The following is a 16,515-nucleotide window of genomic DNA, read 5'->3' as shown; positions in this document are numbered from 1 at the left end:
AACACCCTTAATTTTCACATCTCCCCCTCCCCCCACCACCACCAGAAAATTTTCAGAAATTTTCAATTGTAGGATGTACTGTGTGACCTAAAAACTGGCCAAGGCAGACACTTTTGGTTGTAGATTACCCTACATACACGTTAGGTTTTCCTACTCATGTTCATGTCTTTCTTTCATAATAGTTTCCAGTCATAAATTACCCCGTGAAAGATGTGGGCATAGCTCCCCCCCCGCCCCCCCATCTACCCATCTCCTCCTTAGTGTAACACGAGGATTTTATCTGGAGTGAATATTAGTGGCTGTAAATTAAGGGGCTGACCAGTTTGATTTGTAACTGGCCAGCCAGAGAGTGAGCGTGTTCAGCTCCACGGACCGTGGCGGCGGCGTAGTCTCCACGACGACAACGTCTACGACGTCTACGCAGCCCCAGTGTGGCCGCTGTATCGCTGCTCCCTATTGGAGTGACTGCTAGCCCTTGGGCCAGTAAAGCTGCATGGACCGCGGCGGGAGGCGGGGAAGAGGGGCCTCGGTGTGCGGACTGACCCCTACTGTTCGTGGGACAGTAAAGCGGCTCTGGGTGGTGTACGACAGTGCTGGGAAGACAGACCCTTAAGTCGCCCCCCCCCCCCCCCAGATCCCACAACCCGCCAGGGCAGCCTTCTCCACTGGCTACCAAAGGCCCAATGCTAACCCACACTTGAGATTCTTAGGAGACCCACACACAGGAAGTGCACCTGAGAGCGCAGCCGTGATTGGCTGGCTGAGACCGACCACCCAGCCAGCCCAGTAGCTGTCGTGTTACAGAACCAGAAGCATCTCTCTGGGTGGCAGCGTGGGTCATTCCGTCATTCCTGATCACTGCCACGTGTAATTTTTGCAAGATACGTTACATAGAATCTTAAAAATAGTTTTAACTTCCAGAGAGATGAGCTTAATTAATCCGTGGAGGCTTTTGCTTTGGTGCCGTTGGTTTACATCCCAGAACCTTTAAGTTGGGAGGGGAAGGAAACCGAAGGTGAGGGCCAGGGGCAATGTCCCTCCCTGTCACAGGCAGGAGCTAGAGGCAACTCTGGGGTCCGAAGTCTGTAGTGTGGACACAGGGCAGTGGGCTCCCAGGGAGAACTGTGACCCCCAAAGACAGTTTGGTTTCCAGTGTGATGGACACGGGAGTAGGATCTTCTCAGGAGTCCAGCAGTCTGCTCCCCTTCTGAGACTGCCAAGTCAGTCTATGCTGAGAAGAAAAGCTGTGTAGATGTAGGCGAGTCCTCCTCAGAAGCCTGCCTCAGGGTCCCAAAGCAGGGTAAAAATGCTGGCAGTATGAGGACGCTGAGGAGAAGACGAGGAGACAGAGGGGAGGGGGCGGGGTGAAGCATCTGCTCTCCCTCCAGGCAGCTAAGGCTCACGACCATGACTAGACAGACAGCTGCCTCCACTGTCCACACTGCCAACTCGGGCATCGTCTCGAGAGTCAGGGAGCATCTTAGTCAGTTCCACACTGAAGGGTAAGAGTGTAAGGAGGAGGATGGCGGCAGGGGGTCCTGGGAGGTGGCTGAGTTAGCGAAGTGTTTGCCATGTAAGCATTGAGGACCTGGGTTTGGATTCCCCGGAACTTCCCTAAAAGTCAGACACGCAGTTGAGTGCAGTCCCACAGCTCCTACATGGAGGTGCGCGGTGGAGACAAGAGAATCCCCAGACACTTGAGGGCCAGCAAATAACAAGGAAGTTCTGCCTCAAACAAGGTATAAGACAAGGGCTGATGTCTGAAGTTGTCCTCTGGCCTCCACAAACGTATCATGGCACATGTACCTGCATTCATACACATGAATGTGACCGCACGCACACACACATGGGGAGGGGGAAACAGGCAGGCAGACAGATGTGATCCAGGTTGACTTCTCAGCCTCCCCGGCCCCTCGTGCCAGAGATGGGGCCCCTCAAACTCCAGTGACTTCCACTGCCGAGGGGATCTTGCCGGTCTTGCCTAAAGAACTCAGTGGCTTTGCCGATGGTTCGATCTGTGGGATGGTGTAATACGGACTCGCCAGATCGAGCTTCAGGATGGGCTTGGTGAGCACAATAGATGTCAATAACCTAGGCGGGCTCTGGTCCATGAGCGCATCCTCAAGCCTCGATACCCTCAGTTGATAGGTGGCACTTTCATAGGCCCCTGACCATGGAACAGTCCACCCCTGAGGGATGAGTATGATCTTGACCTCAGGTCAATGCAGTGGGAAGGATTCCAAGCGCCAAGTCTTTGGTTTATAGCCTTTGGTATAACTGGTCCTAACTTACCCTAAGATCTCCAACAGTCATGAAGTAACTTCTGTCTCCTTCACAGACACCCTGACGTTCTTCCTCTATTTCAGAACTCCAAAGTCTTGGCCAAGAAGGAACTGGCTTATGTCCCAATTATTGGCTGGATGTGGTACTTTGTGGAAATGATCTTCTGCACGCGCAACTGGGAAAAGGATCGGCAGACGGTCGCCAAGAGCCTACTGCACCTCCGGGACTACCCAGAGAACTATCTGGTATGTAGGCACAGGAGCAGTGTGCCATCTGGCTCCTAGGGCCACCACACTTAGGTGTCACTTCAGGAACATGAGTGAACACAAAACTGAGTGTGACCTGAAATTATGTATAACGAACATGAGGGCTTTAGAACTGACCTGGTTCAAGTGTGATTATGAACCTCTTTGGGACTGTGGTTGACCTTGGGGCTGTGTGACCATATCCTTTGCTTTCCAGTTCCTGATTCACTGTGAGGGCACACGGTTCACAGAGAAGAAACACCAAATCAGCATGCAGGTGGCCCAAGCCAAGGGGCTGCCCAGCCTCAAGCACCATCTCCTGCCACGCACCAAGGGCTTTGCAATCACTGTGAAGTGCCTGCGAGATGTAGGTAAGGATGACAGCGGAAACGGGGGTCTTCGAGGCTAGGTGGACCCTGGGACAAGGGGCAGGTGCAAGTCTGGCTGGGCCCCTTAGGTTTCTGCATCCCAGTGAGTGCTTCCCTCTGCTGGTCAGTGGTGTCATTGCATGGTAAATGAAGAACGCGCTGGGTCCCTGGAGGGCCCGTGATGGCCTGATCACAGAGCTGCAGGGTCTTTGGGGCATTTCTTGCTTGTCCATTACTATCAACCACCTGCAGATGATCTGACCTGTACACTATGGCAGCTGACCCGTGAGTCCTGAGCCTCAGGCCACTGTAGATAAACACAGAAACAAGCGGTGGTCAATTGTCCCTGGAGTCCATTTCTTTTTAAACCCTCATCTCCAATAAAGAACATGTTTTCTTGTTCCGCTAGATAATGCCTTTCTCTCCCATCTGTACTCCCTGGTCCCGGGGCTCCAGAGAGGCTAGACGGCGTGCTTGGGCCGGATAGGACTTAACACAGCTTTAAGTGTGAGGGCACCACAGCCTTGGGCAGGCCTTCCTCCAACTCCATGTGCCAGGCTTTGCCCTGCAGGCAGTTGTGGGCAAAGCTGTTGCCAGAGCCGGGTCGGAGGTGGATTCCGGTCCCATACGCGCCACACTTCCATAGCCTGGTCTTTACTTACCTCATCTTGTGAGGGAGGCTTCCTTAGCCCCATGTCAAGGATTTAGCCAGGTCACCAAGGACATAAACAGGTTAAATATCTTCTGGCTTAGTGCCCACCTTAGCCAACAGTGCCCACCTACGACAAGGAGAGTGGTTAGGTCCTTCGGTCCTTCAGGGCACTGCCTCTAGGCATCCCTGCAAGTCAACTGGGGGACTTCTCCCATCAGCAAAGACAGTGGACCTACAGACCTGGGTCAGACATCAGAAAATGGATGGTGATTTTGATCACCTTTGAATCCTTGTTCTTCACATTCCCAAGTGGTCCAGGTACCGTTGAGGGTCCCTGTGATCCCCCACACGACTTTTACTAACAGTCACTGTATATATGGAAAGCTCTCAGCTCAGGGTCATGATCATAGCGTGGGTATAGCGTGTTGGGTCTGCAGTTATGACCGACTTCTGTCACCTCCGCTGCTGTGTGTGTGATGGCAGCTACGTGAGGCCACTCTCCAGGAGAACACCTAGGTTGGTTGGAAGACTGAGTGAGGTGTCTAAGCCAACTGCCCACTGCTGGGAAGAAGTGGTCATGGGCGCCAGCCACACCCAGCCACACTCTGGGACTCCTCTACTTCCTCCGCTGCCTTGTGCATGAGGCGGCGGCCATCTGCCTCGGCCATGGCTTTCCATCTTAGTCACTTGCTTCTTTGTCATTCATTGACCCAATAAGCATTTCTTGAGCCTGAGCCGGGTCCCAGGGCATCGCACAACAAGCGTGGATGGAATGTGGAATATGCTGACAGGATAGCTTACCGTCCAGGATGTGGACGTCATATCCTGGCTTTGCGCCTGCTTCATGGGAGGTGGGGGGGGACACAAACATGTTCACAGAAAAGGCCACACTGGGGCTGGAGAGATGGCTCAGCGGGGACTGGAATTGCAGAGGACTGGAATTCAGTTCCCATCACTGTCTTCTGGTGACTCACAACTGCCTGTAAACCCAGCAGCAGGGGATCTGTCGCCCTCTTCTGGCCTCATGGGCACATAGAACCAACCACATGTATGCATCCACATAGTTAAGTAAATCTTTAATAAATTCTACATTTATAAAATAAAGGACGTAACGTTCTGTAACAGACACAGCCTTAGATAAGGCTAATTCATGTCCTACCACCCGTATTTGTTCAAATATCTACATTTGCTGGCCACGAGAGGCTCTGCGTACTAGAAAGTCATTACTGTCAAATCTAGATCTGATAGACATTGCTGCTTTAAAGCCCACGTGACCGCAGGAGTGACTGTTTGTATGACTAGTTTACAGTTGGCTTTCTGGTGACAAAAGATGACACATACCCAATGGAGAGCACGTGAACAATCTAGGAAAACCCCAGGCCGAGAGCTCTAGTCCCCTGAGTTATCGGTGGATGGGTTACGGTGTGCTTATGTCTTCCAGTGTGTGTGACTACCGAGCAGAACCGGCCTCACCCGCTATGTACTGCCTTGTGTTTGTCTTGTCTTATAGTCCCAGCTGTATATGATTGTACACTCAATTTCAGAAACAATGAAAACCCAACCCTGCTGGGAGTCTTAAATGGAAAGAAATATCATGCCGACTGCTACGTTAGGTAAGTTGGCCCGTTTCCCTCCCAGAAAAGGGAGAGCTTGTTTCTCAGTACTAAATCACTACGTGCCGCTTTCCAGAAGCACCTGGCTAGCATCTCGCTGGAAGTCACCTTCCCATTCAGCTTCCGTCCAGTCTTTGATTTATATATGAACTCAGGAGGCACACTCTCTGCTAAGACCACTGTGGGAAGCATGCCTTTCTGATCTGCTCACATGCTCACTCCTCTCAGAGCTCAAGGTAGACAGACAGAAGACCAATGTCACACAAAGCACCTAACTCCTGATCTCCAGCATGTCACCAAGATCAGTGGAACCACAATGGGAAGATGTAGCAGACAGGAAGCCACAGGGCAGCTTGTTCAGTAAACCAGTGACTTACACACTAAAATCCAGTCTGAGTTGGGTCAGGTAGCACTGGTTTCTGATACTGTGGCCATCCTTGAAGGCCATCCAAGAGCCCCTGAAATGTCCACACACAAGTAGACAAATGGTACGGAGCTTTCTGGGTAAAGACCCTTCAGATGCCAGCTCCCAGCACGTGATGAAAACCCAGTGGCTAAGCACCCTGCCACGTCACTCAAGTCACTGGAGTGCACCAATGCTTTTGTGGACTGACAGACAGCCTATGTCAGCCCCCTGGAAATGCTTCCGGCTCCCCCACAATACGGAGAGGCACCATCCTTTTCTAACAACACTCGCACAGGCTGCCAAGGCAGACACAAAGGCACCATTGTTACCTGGGAAGACCCCCAACAACCTCCCCCCAAGAGACAGAGCGGGCTCTTCCTCTGACATTTGGCAAGAGCTCCACTCAGCTGGACCCTGGTAGGGTGCAAGACTGACCTCCACAGGGGGATTTTCTTAGTAACTGCAGTTCTTTGGAGCATGTATGGGAACTGGAGTAGAGTAGACAGGCACTTGTGCTCCTTTCAAGTTCACTCACCAAAGCCAGCGAGGGTTCATGGCCACTGAGGAAGAGGCCTTATGTTATCCAGCATACCTGTAACGTGTAGTAACCCTCTAAGGCAACTGGGACATTCCTCAGTATATGCTACAATCCATATAAAGTATTGCCACTTCTGGGGCGCTGCCGTCCGAAACGTTATTAAAAGAGTAAAACGCATAAGCTCCCACCATCTGAGACGAGAAATGCTTTGCACGGCATTGCTCGCCTCTTTCCTGAGACACGTAATGATCTTCTTTGCAGTCACGGATCACAAAGAGCGAGAAGTGTCAATTTCATGGAAACACAGGCAGGGACCAAAAGGTCAAGGGACGTGTTTCCTGAGGAGCTGGTAGGGATCTTAATAACAGGACAAATGTGCCAGTGGAGAACCCTGCCCCACAAGGAAGCCTAACCATAGTGGCTGACGGCAGACAAGATGCAACCCCACATTCTCTTCCGAACCCCTATGAGGTGCTGGGTTAATCTTTGAAGTCTCTTCACAGAGATATTTCTGGGCACACTGGGGTATGAAACGTCCCATGGAGAATCATGACAAATGCACTTTCCCATGGACCAAAGCAGACATTCTTGAAATTTCAAGAGCCAGTACCCTGAGAGCATAGAGCAGCAAACCTGGAAGCTACTTCTCCCTGTTGAGGTGGGCTCTTCACTAACCGATCAGCCTCCCTGCCCTGTGCCAGCCCCAGCCTGAGAGTCACCCAGGAAATGAGCGGCCACTCAGGGGCAGAGTACCTTAGGGGTCTCTAGTCTGCCCAGACCAGATGCCCTACCTTCTCATATGCCAGGGGCGCCTGAGCTCCAGCATCTGCCGCAGTGTGGGCGTACCTCAGTCAGTGGAGGCTGAAGGAGCCACTCTGTGAGATAGCCCGCCATTGCCATTCCGGTTGGTCCTTGGCTGAAGGAAGTACTAGGGTGCTGCCCCGCATGCATGGATTCTGCACCTACTGGACTGCGTCAGATGGAAAATGAGGCAGCGTTGTCCTCTTGGGGGGAAGCAAGTGTCAGATTTGGGGAGGTAGAAGATGGAAAAGGCAGGTCCCCACTCCTGACACCATCTCTGTGCCAATGACTCGACTCTTGCTTGGTTCTGTTTGGCTATGACTGCATTTTGGGATTTCCACCTGTCTTAGGATTTCTATCGCTGTGAAGAGACACCATGACTACAGCAGCATTTTTTGTTGTTGTTTTTTTACGAGACAGGGTTTCTCTGTATAACAGTCCTGGCTGTCCTGGAACTTGCATTGTAGACCAGGCTGGCCTTGAACTCAGTGAGATCTGCCTGCCTCTTCCTCCTGAATGCTGGGATTAAAGGCATGCGCCACCACTGCCCAGCTACAGCAACTCTTATAAAGGAAAACATGTAATTGGGGTGGCTTACAGTTTCAGAGGTTTAGTTCACTATCATCTTGGTGGGACATGGCAGTGCACAGGCAGACATGGAGGAGGAGCTGAGACATCTTGATCTGAAGGCAACAGGAAGTGAACTGAGACGGTGTAGCTTGAGCATAGGAGACCTCCAAGCCCGCCACCTACAGTGACCCACTTCCTCCCACAAGGCCACACCTCCTAATAGTGCCACTCTTGATGATCTTGAAGGGGCCAATTACCTTCACACCACCTATGGACTACCCGCCCCACACAGACCCAGAACTGTGACTCAGAACTGTGGATTGGGTGCTCAGCGTGGTGCTCTCCTTGCTAGCCATCCTCTGCTTTTACAGGAGGATCCCCATGGAGGATATCCCAGAGGATGAGGACAAGTGCTCGGCCTGGTTACACAAGCTCTACCAGGAGAAGGTGGGTGCGATGAGGTGGAGGTGGATGAACCTGTGGGGTTTAGGGTGGAAGACACCATTCTGATGGGTGGGCACAGGGAGCTAGTTACTGTGTGCCCCGAACGACCTACATGTCAAGCAGCAAAAGACACAGCAGGTGTCCTCACAGACAGTGAACCGATGGTGCGGGTGCAGGAGGAGGATGGTGCACGAGGCCATGGCTGTTCTGTATGGTCCAGACAGTACGCGACAAGGGCTGGACTTTCAAGTGAGTGAGTTTGTTAACATGCGGCAAGCAAAAGGAAGGGAATAAAGAGCGAGAGGTAGGAGATGGCAGACATCTTCAGTCAGGGACTTGGAGCATCCAGGAGGAATCACCGGGGTGACAGAGTCATGCTGGAGTTCTCAGCTGGGTTCTCTGTCCTTGGGTGAGCTCTGGCTTCCTCTTCCCATCCAGGCATTTAAACCACGGGGTAAAACGATGGTAACTTCTTTCCACTGGAAATGGACTGCCTTCCAGCTGTTCTCCAGGGCTCAGTGCTCTTACTGGTCTTAGCTGCTTGCTGTTTTCCATTCTCCTTGTCACAGAGTTGTGGGAGACACTTGAAATAAATGAGCTCAGTGAGACAGGGGAGAGCGCCTCCTTGTTCCCAGAGTCCCCTTTCAACAAGCTTGAACGGCACATGGCAGTTTACCACAGTAATGCATAGCCTTGGTCCCCAGCCCTGGTGTCTTTTCCTGCCTCTCGCCCAGGCACAATTCCCTATGGGAGAGCTCTCTTTAGTGATCGGTGTGGTCTCGACTACCCCTGAGCAAACTCTCTGGTGCCTGTGTCACTTTAAAGTGTGACCCGAAGCCAGGCAGTGGTGGCGCACGCCTTTAATCCCAGCACTCGGGAGGCAGAGCCAGGCGGATCTCTGTGAGTTCGAGGCCAGCCTGGTCTCCAAAGTGAGCTCTAGGAAAGGCGCAAAGCTACACAGAGAAACCCTGTCTCGAAAAACCAAAAACAAATAAATAAAGTGTGACCCGAATAAGAACGCGTCCCCGAAGGGTCCCTGATCCAGCTCGCCCGGCTTGTTCTTCCTCCGAGCAGGGCCTTGGCTTTCACGGGCTTCTCTCTTCCAAAAATCTAAGTAGAGCAAGGAAAACCGAATTATCATCACCCTAACTTGATCTCATGGACGTTGTCCCCAGAAGTGCTGACAGCGCCTGTGAGCGGGACCTTGTGGACCCACAGCCCAACCCAAGCTCAAGGGCGGCAGACGGGCTGATGGGACTGGACAGGGGATGTTGGGAGGCCGGAGAGCGGAGCCTTGATTGCGGGTGGGCGGAGCTCGAGGCCTTGCATTTATGGTCTCTTCCACCTGTCACCGCTGTCCGGCTGTGCTTCCTCAGTGCCTGGGATATGGTGAGCCTGACTGAGGCTGGCCAGCCCCAAGTTTGAGCTCCTCCCTCCCGCACAGGAAGGACAGTGGCAGGCAGCCACTTGATGTGACACTGGAGGAAGAGGATGCTAGACGGCACTGAAAATCTCCAGTAGCTGCCCAGAAAGCCCTTGCTGTAAGGTTTTACCAGAGGCCCAGCAGGTGCCCCTGGAATGCAGCAGTTTCTGAGGTACTCTTTCTGTCCCCAGGATGCCTTTCAGGAGGAGTACTACAGGACAGGGGTCTTCCCAGAGACGCCCTGGGTTCCCCCACGACGGCCCTGGTCTCTGGTCAACTGGTTGTTCTGGGCGTCCTTGCTGCTCTACCCCTTCTTCCAGTTCCTCGTGAGCATGGTCAGCAGCGGTTCCTCGTTGACGCTGGCGAGCTTGGTCCTCATCTTCTGCATGGGTGAGTCCCGAACTGCAGGCGCAAAGCAGTGGAGCCAGCGTGCTTGGCGGGCGCCGGCTCTGTGCGGTGTTCCCTGCAGGCTGTGTAGCGCCCCCAAGGGCTCACAGGGCTGTCTGGGGTCTAGAGGTGCCCACGGAGCAATCCCCCAGCCCAGATGGTGTGACGTGGAGCTGGAATTCCTCATCCCTGAGATTCCTCCCTCCTTCCTCCAGAGGGAAGCATGGCATGGGGCTTGAGGAACCTAGCTGTAAGCTCTCTGCCTTGGAAGCAGACATGGGGCCCTCCCTCTGGGACTCCTCCTGTAACCAGGTGTCTGGGCTTGAGTGAGGACGCTCAGAAAGCGCCTTCCTCATTCTTCCCAAGGGTTTGCTTACCCAGTATTCTCCAACTACAGCAGTTCCTCTTACACCAGGCCTGTGTGCGTGCTGTGTGTGACAGTCCCCTGCCACCTGAAGGCCAGCTCTGCTTCCGAGGCTTATAGGAGCGTAGGCAGCTTCGACTTTTCCACTACTGAGGAAAAATGGCCCAGGGCCAAGGCCAGGAGATTGGTCTATGTGTGTCCCGAGCAAACAGACTGGTATTTCTGTGAAACACAACATACTGTGGTCTCTGGGCAACACATGGGGCTTAAGCAGGAAGCCTCTCAGGAGGGACTCCCACTTGGAGCCTGGTGCTGACAGCCATCTCTTGGTGACTGCTGCAGTCTCAAGCACGAGGACACACCCACTGGATGCATCTTCTGAACAATTCTCTCACTTAGTATCTAGTGAGCACCCTGGCACGTCTGTCTGCACCAGGGTGCTGGGAAGGCAGCTGGCCAGCAGAGGCCATGCCCTCCAGGGGAAGAGCTATACTCCTTCAAGATGAAGAGGGATGGGGAAAGCAGTGCCCAGGGGCCTGAGCACTCAGCCTGGGGTGCTGTGATCATTTAGAAACGTCCCCAGAACCGATCACTATGTCCTTGTTGACACACCCCGAGTCCTGTATTCCTCCCCTTCCTGAGGTCTTTGGACCAGAGTCTACACCTCTTACCATTTCCTATATCACTGTCCCTCCTGCTGATGAGGCGATCCACCCAAATGCCAGAATTGGGACAGAGCTTGTATCTCAATGTCTCAACAGGTGTCCGAGCAGACAACTCTTCATTTGCACAGGCTGGCTTCCCCGTCCACAGCAGCCTCCATGAAGAACACGATGCTAAAGATTTGTGACATATACTCCCTAATTTGGGGGCTGCATCTGCTCGTTCCCATAATGGTACCCACTGTACCATAAACTGTGCGTGCAGACTGTGTGTTCAGTGGCTAAGATGTGGCCTGGCACACAGGAGTCACCCCTTCTCCAGAGGTGACTGCTTAACTTACATGGCAGTTTCTGAGCGAGTTCCTCGATGGGTCCAGCACCTGGACAGCCAGAGCTTCAGAGGGCAAGGGCTCCCACTGAGGGAGGCAGTGATTTTGCTCTCTGCTACGGCCCAAACCATGGGAGTTTGTGGACATGCAGCGCCTGCATGTCCTAGGCTCTGCCTGCATCCTCACAGAGTGGCCTTCCTCTACCACCATCTCCAAAGAACCACCTTTGTTTGCCTTAGAAAGTGGCCTGGAAAGCAGAGAATTCTGTGAACAGCTGCATGCTGCTTGCCCAGTTCCGTTTATCTCCACTGTGCAAGGATGCCTCCCTCCTTCCCTCCCTCCCCCTAGAGCAGCCCTATCACTGTCCTTTTAATGCCATTTCAATGTGCAGGGGAATGCCCAGAAGCTGGGGTCAAATGGTACCCCAGATTCGCTTGCATTTTGCGGCCAACAGCCTCCTCATGGCTCCCTGTCGGCACAGCGCCCCCGGAGTGCGTTCAGACTCTTAACTGCTTTTTCGTGTCTCTGCAGCCTCCATGGGAGTTCGATGGATGATTGGCGTGACAGAAATTGACAAGGGTTCCGCCTACGGCAATATCGACAACAAACAGAAACAGACAGACTGACTTGGGGATGTCACCTCCAAAGGGAACCTTGGGGAACTGTTGGCCTCTGCCTAGCCTTCTTCGTAGGGTTCAGTGGTGGAGACTGGGGAGCCTTGCTGGGAACGAGCAGACACCACAGCCTCTCCAGTCAAGAGTTTGTCTCAGCGCTGGATGGGAAAGGAAGACGTTCTTCAGCCTTTTCCCCTGTGTGAATTATTGGGTTTGTTCATCTTTCTTTTCAGTTGCACACGTGTTTGTGTGTCTCCGTACGTGTTTGTGTGTGTGTCTCTGTACGTGTGTGTGTGTGTGTGTGCGCGTGCGCGCGAGTGTGAGAGAGAGAGATGCGGAAAGGAGGATGGCCGCCTGTACACTTGCGACCCTGTGACAGCAGGGTCTATGAGGCTGCAGGGAAGGGTGGGGCTGGGGGGGAAGGGGAAGGTGTCCCTGTCATCCCCATCCCGTGGTGCTGCGTCTTCTCTAACCCTCGATTGCCAGAGACAGACTGAACAGTGCTTTAGGTAAGATGACTAAATTATGCCTCCAAATAAGGAAAAAAAAATTAAAGTGTTTGTCTGGGTTGTCTGTGGCATGTGTTTACACAGATGTTCCTCTCTCTCCTCTGCCCTCGATTTGGTATTCCAGGCAGCAGCTACTCAACAACTGCGATCCTGGTCGGGGACTGCTAGGGGCTTTGAGTAAAGATTCATACAAGACATGTTACTGAGGACCCCCCCCCCCAAATGACCTGTCAGTGTAACAGAATACTGAACATCCGTGTAAGGAAGGGTTGGTTCTGGCTCGCAGTTCAAGGGCACCATCTGTCACGGTGGGGAACACAGGGAGCCTGCTCAACGTCAGAAAGTGGCAGAGATGAATGCTAGTGCATTCTCTCGTTCAGTTCAGGACCCCAGCCCATGGCTAGGTGGGCCTGCCCACCACGGCTGTTCTGACCTAGGTTACCTGCAGAGGCACAGCCAGAGGCTGGCCTCCCAGGCGATCCTAGATCCTGTCAAGTTGGCAAGCAGCATTAATCACCACAGTATGCCAGTGCAGGGATGTTGCCTGTAAGAGATGGGGATGTGGAAGCCCCTCTGAGCAACGGTAAAGACCAAGGCGCTTGGAGACCAGCGGAGGGCTTCCCCGAGACACAGAGGGGGCCAGTGGAGAAGAGCATTGGTTTCCCAGTCTTGCTGAAATGGCACCCACTAGTCTTGAAGGACTTAAGCTGATTTTGAAACCGAATGTTACAAAAATATCAAAAACAGTCACAGGAGTTGGGAAGCCCTAGAAACAAAGGCAGGGTTATTTACAAAACTATACTACCTTCCTTTTCAGCTTGGGTGTGGGTACTTACTAAGTACCCACACCCCACAGGGGAGCCCAACCCAGGGGCTCTGCTTACCCCACCGGGCTTTTTGTTGGCGCCTGTATCTCCAGATGTCTGCAGACTGAGAGCAGTCAACAGAGGCCAGATGCAAACACAGCAAGAGGGAAAGGTGGCCGTGCTCCCAGAAGGGATCAGTGCAAGACTAGGAAGGGATCAGTGCAAGACTAGATAGTGGCCTCTTACAGCAGTGGTTCTCAACCTGTGGGTCTTGACCCCTTTGGGGTCACCTAAGGCCACCAGAAAACACAGATATTTACGTTACAATTCATAACAGCAAAAGTACAGTTATGAAGCAGCAAGGAAAATAATTTTATGGGGGGAGGGAGATTCCCCACAACATGAGGAAGTGTATCAAAGGGTCACAGCATTAGGAAGGTTGAAAACCATGCCTTAGATGGAGAGGCCAGCAATGCCTGGACTGATACCTGTGTGCAGCTACACACCCCCTGGTACAAGCCCCCACTAGAGAAGCTGGCCGTATGGCCCACCAAAGGCACATCCTCTCCAAAGTCACTGCAGACAGATGCTTGCGCACCCAGTCACTAAATGTCATCCACATGACTTACCTTCAAGAGCCAAGGAGTGACCAGAGTTCTAGAACCCTTTCTGTTTAAGGGACAGCAATGTATTACCGATACAAATGAGTCTGAGTTAGCAGAAATCAGACCACCGCATTCTGGCTTTCTGTGGGGCAGAGCGAGCCTGGAGGCTGAGTTCCCACAGTGCATCTGCCCAGCCACGAGGCCCAGAGTTGCGTGGAGAAGACTGGACACTACTCTTCAGGGGAACCCGGGGTTGCAGAGGCTGTTTGTGAATATCCAGGAAGGTCTCCCCTGGATCCTAAGGCCACCGGCTGGGACCTAAGCTAGGTGGCCTTAGGTGGCTGGTGCTTGCAGAGCTTGGTTAAGCCATCCATCCATCCAGCGTACAGACCTTCATGAGCCCAGCTGACCATCAGTCACTGGGAGTGATGCTCCTCTTGCGTTGCTGCAAGGGTACCGAGAGGCTTGCTTTGAGGAGGTAGGATCATTAACCAATCAGGTGAAGGAATGAAATGCTGCCTCCATTCCGCAACTTTTCAAAAAACTTGGAAAGAACTGGACGGTACTACAACTCGTCTTTTTGATCTGGCCTTTGGTGCCAGGTCAGAGACATTTTAGGAACACTGGGTGGGTAGTGGTGTTCTGGATGGCTTCAGAACACAAAAGCAAAGAAGGTATGTGGCAGGGACCCCAGCAGCCAGTACCTCAGCTACTTGACCTCCCTGAAGAACAGTGCTGTGTGATGGTGTGCCTGACCCTGTTCCCTTGATGCAGAGGGGGAAATGTGCAGGGGTCCTCTGAAAGAATCCTAACACAATGGCCACAGGAGAATCAAGGTTCACTGGGAGTCTGTCCCATTAGGTTTTCAGTCAGCTTTTTCCTTGTGTTAACATGGACCTGGCATACATCTTGACTGCTTCATTTCTAAATTAAAAACCTTGGAAAAGGAACAGGATGTTCAAAACATTGCCACATCAACATCTTCCTTTATGCTCACTGGGGTCTGAAAGAGTGATCGAAATATAAACTCCAGTGGTACTGTCCAGCCCAGACTGGTCACGGGCAGCTAAGAGCAGTGTGGCCAATCCGGGTAGAGCAGGCTCAACACTGGCTTCCCAGCTTGTCCATAGAGATGAAAGCAGTGGACCGAGGTGGCTGCTGGGTTCTCTGGGACGGCCCGTCTTCACCAAAGCTGGTGCAGGTTCCCAGGCCTACCAGAAGAAAGGTTAAGAAGAAAAGCAGATCATGGGGCTGCAGCTGTCTGGAGGAGAGCTGTGCGCTGCATCTGAATGGAATGATTAGCATCTGAATTGGAGGTTGAAAGGGGGAAAGACAGACCTCTGGTGTCTGAGGCTGCCTGTGAGGCACCTCTTCTTTCTCCCGGGAGTTCATCATCAAGTAGTTGAAGTGCAGCATCTGAAGAGCAAAGGCAGGCAGATGTAAACAGGTGGGGCTTGGGATGAGTTGGCATTGGCTCCCTCTCTGGCACCTCAGGCCTCCTCAGGGCTCAGTGCAGGACACAGAAGAGGCTGGGCTGTGGTGGAGGCACTGCCAGTCACCACTCTGGGACCCAGAGACAGTCCAGGCTGTGGTTTTAGAGCAGTATTAAAAGGTTCCAAAGTCTACCACTGAAGGAAACGTGATGCCCTCCCTGCCTGGGGTGCCCTGCCTGGTCTGCATGTGGCTCGCTGTTCTTACAGACACCTGCTGTGAACGAAGGGGAGGACAGTGGTGACAGCATGGGGACTTTGTCTCTTCTAAGCACTCACTTGAGAACCTAAGACCAGTGGCTTGCACTTTTTGTCTGGATTCTTCCTCACATACATAAACATTGAGTGTCTGAAGGTATCCGAAATGGTTGTCTGTAATAGGGCAATTTTCTAAATATGCTTTCCCAGACTTCATTGCAGATTGCTTCTTTTCTTCTCAGAGTGAATGAAGCTCCAAAGTGAGCCTAGAATTCTAGCATGCTAGCCAAGGAGGATTATGCTAGCTTTGTAGAAACGATCCCTCTGCCCTCCATAATCAGACCAATCAGGTAAGCAAGGGGTTCCTCAGGCCTGCCTGGTGCCACCAACTCCTCATATGACCCAAGTGACCATGCCAGCCCTCCCTAAATCACATCTTCAGCACCATACCCCCCCACCTCCCTCTCCACCCCCCACCCCCCAAAGCACAGACTCTGGCTCAGGAGGTTCCTGATTTAAAATTTAAAGGGAAGTCAAAGCATACTTTGGGGCTTTGATCTGTCATGCACTGGACATATCACAAGAGGCCCAAGGCCTGAAGAGGTCAACACTACTCATGACATCAATCACCAACCGGCAAAGTACCTGGTTTGTGATATTCAACTGTCCAAAATTATTATTTTGGTTAAGAAGCAAATTAAAAAAAAAGTCACCTAAATAGTGCACGTCTCTTTAGAAGACCATCTGAGGCAGAGATAGCCTCCCGAGCCATGGCTTCGTCACTCTGAATACCGGCTACAGAAAGACAGACACACGCTTAGAAACTTAACCAGAATGCCCAGCATCTTAGCATCCTCCTCCCTAAAGCATAAAGGCAAGCGCCTAAGCACGGTAAGGTGAAATAAATGAGGTCTTGGTACAGTGCCAAGCTGTTCTCCAGAGGATGAACAGGGATAAACCAGGCTCCGCTGCAGCCTGCTCCTGGTTAGTACTGAGGCTGTGGACTGACTAAAAGGCTGAATTAGCTGCCTGCTTTGATCTTTCCAGTGTCTAGAAGCACTTCCTACGGCCGGTGAATAAAAGTTTTCACTGGGCATGGCTTTCGGTTACACCTTTAAGATGGCCACACTCCGCATGCCCAGTAGACAGTGTTGACATTTCTAGCATCTATGCTCTGCTCAACATTCAGGAGGTAAGAGGTGTGAATA

General features: G+C 52.4%; 1 protein-coding gene across 1 annotated transcript in view; it reads left to right on the top strand.

Annotated features, from left to right (window-relative positions):
• Positions 1–12,289, top strand: part of Agpat4 (1-acylglycerol-3-phosphate O-acyltransferase 4) — an 81,587-nt gene extending 69,298 nt beyond the window's left edge. The window contains 6 exon segments of the mRNA XM_037200439.1: positions 2,367–2,528; positions 2,746–2,899; positions 5,059–5,161; positions 7,848–7,923; positions 9,535–9,733; positions 11,617–12,289. Of these exon segments, the coding sequence (XP_037056334.1) occupies positions 2,367–2,528; positions 2,746–2,899; positions 5,059–5,161; positions 7,848–7,923; positions 9,535–9,733; positions 11,617–11,711 (789 nt within the window). The 3' untranslated portion in view covers positions 11,712–12,289.
• The last annotated feature ends 4,226 nt before the right edge of the window (positions 12,290–16,515 follow it).

The sequence above is a fragment of the Peromyscus leucopus genome, chromosome 8a (genome assembly GCF_004664715.2).
Source record: "Peromyscus leucopus breed LL Stock chromosome 8a, UCI_PerLeu_2.1, whole genome shotgun sequence".
In the NCBI taxonomy this organism is placed as follows: Eukaryota; Metazoa; Chordata; class Mammalia; order Rodentia; family Cricetidae; genus Peromyscus; species Peromyscus leucopus.
The sequence above is the reverse complement of the archived record's forward strand: the minus strand, read 5'-3'. Positions and strand labels throughout refer to the sequence as shown.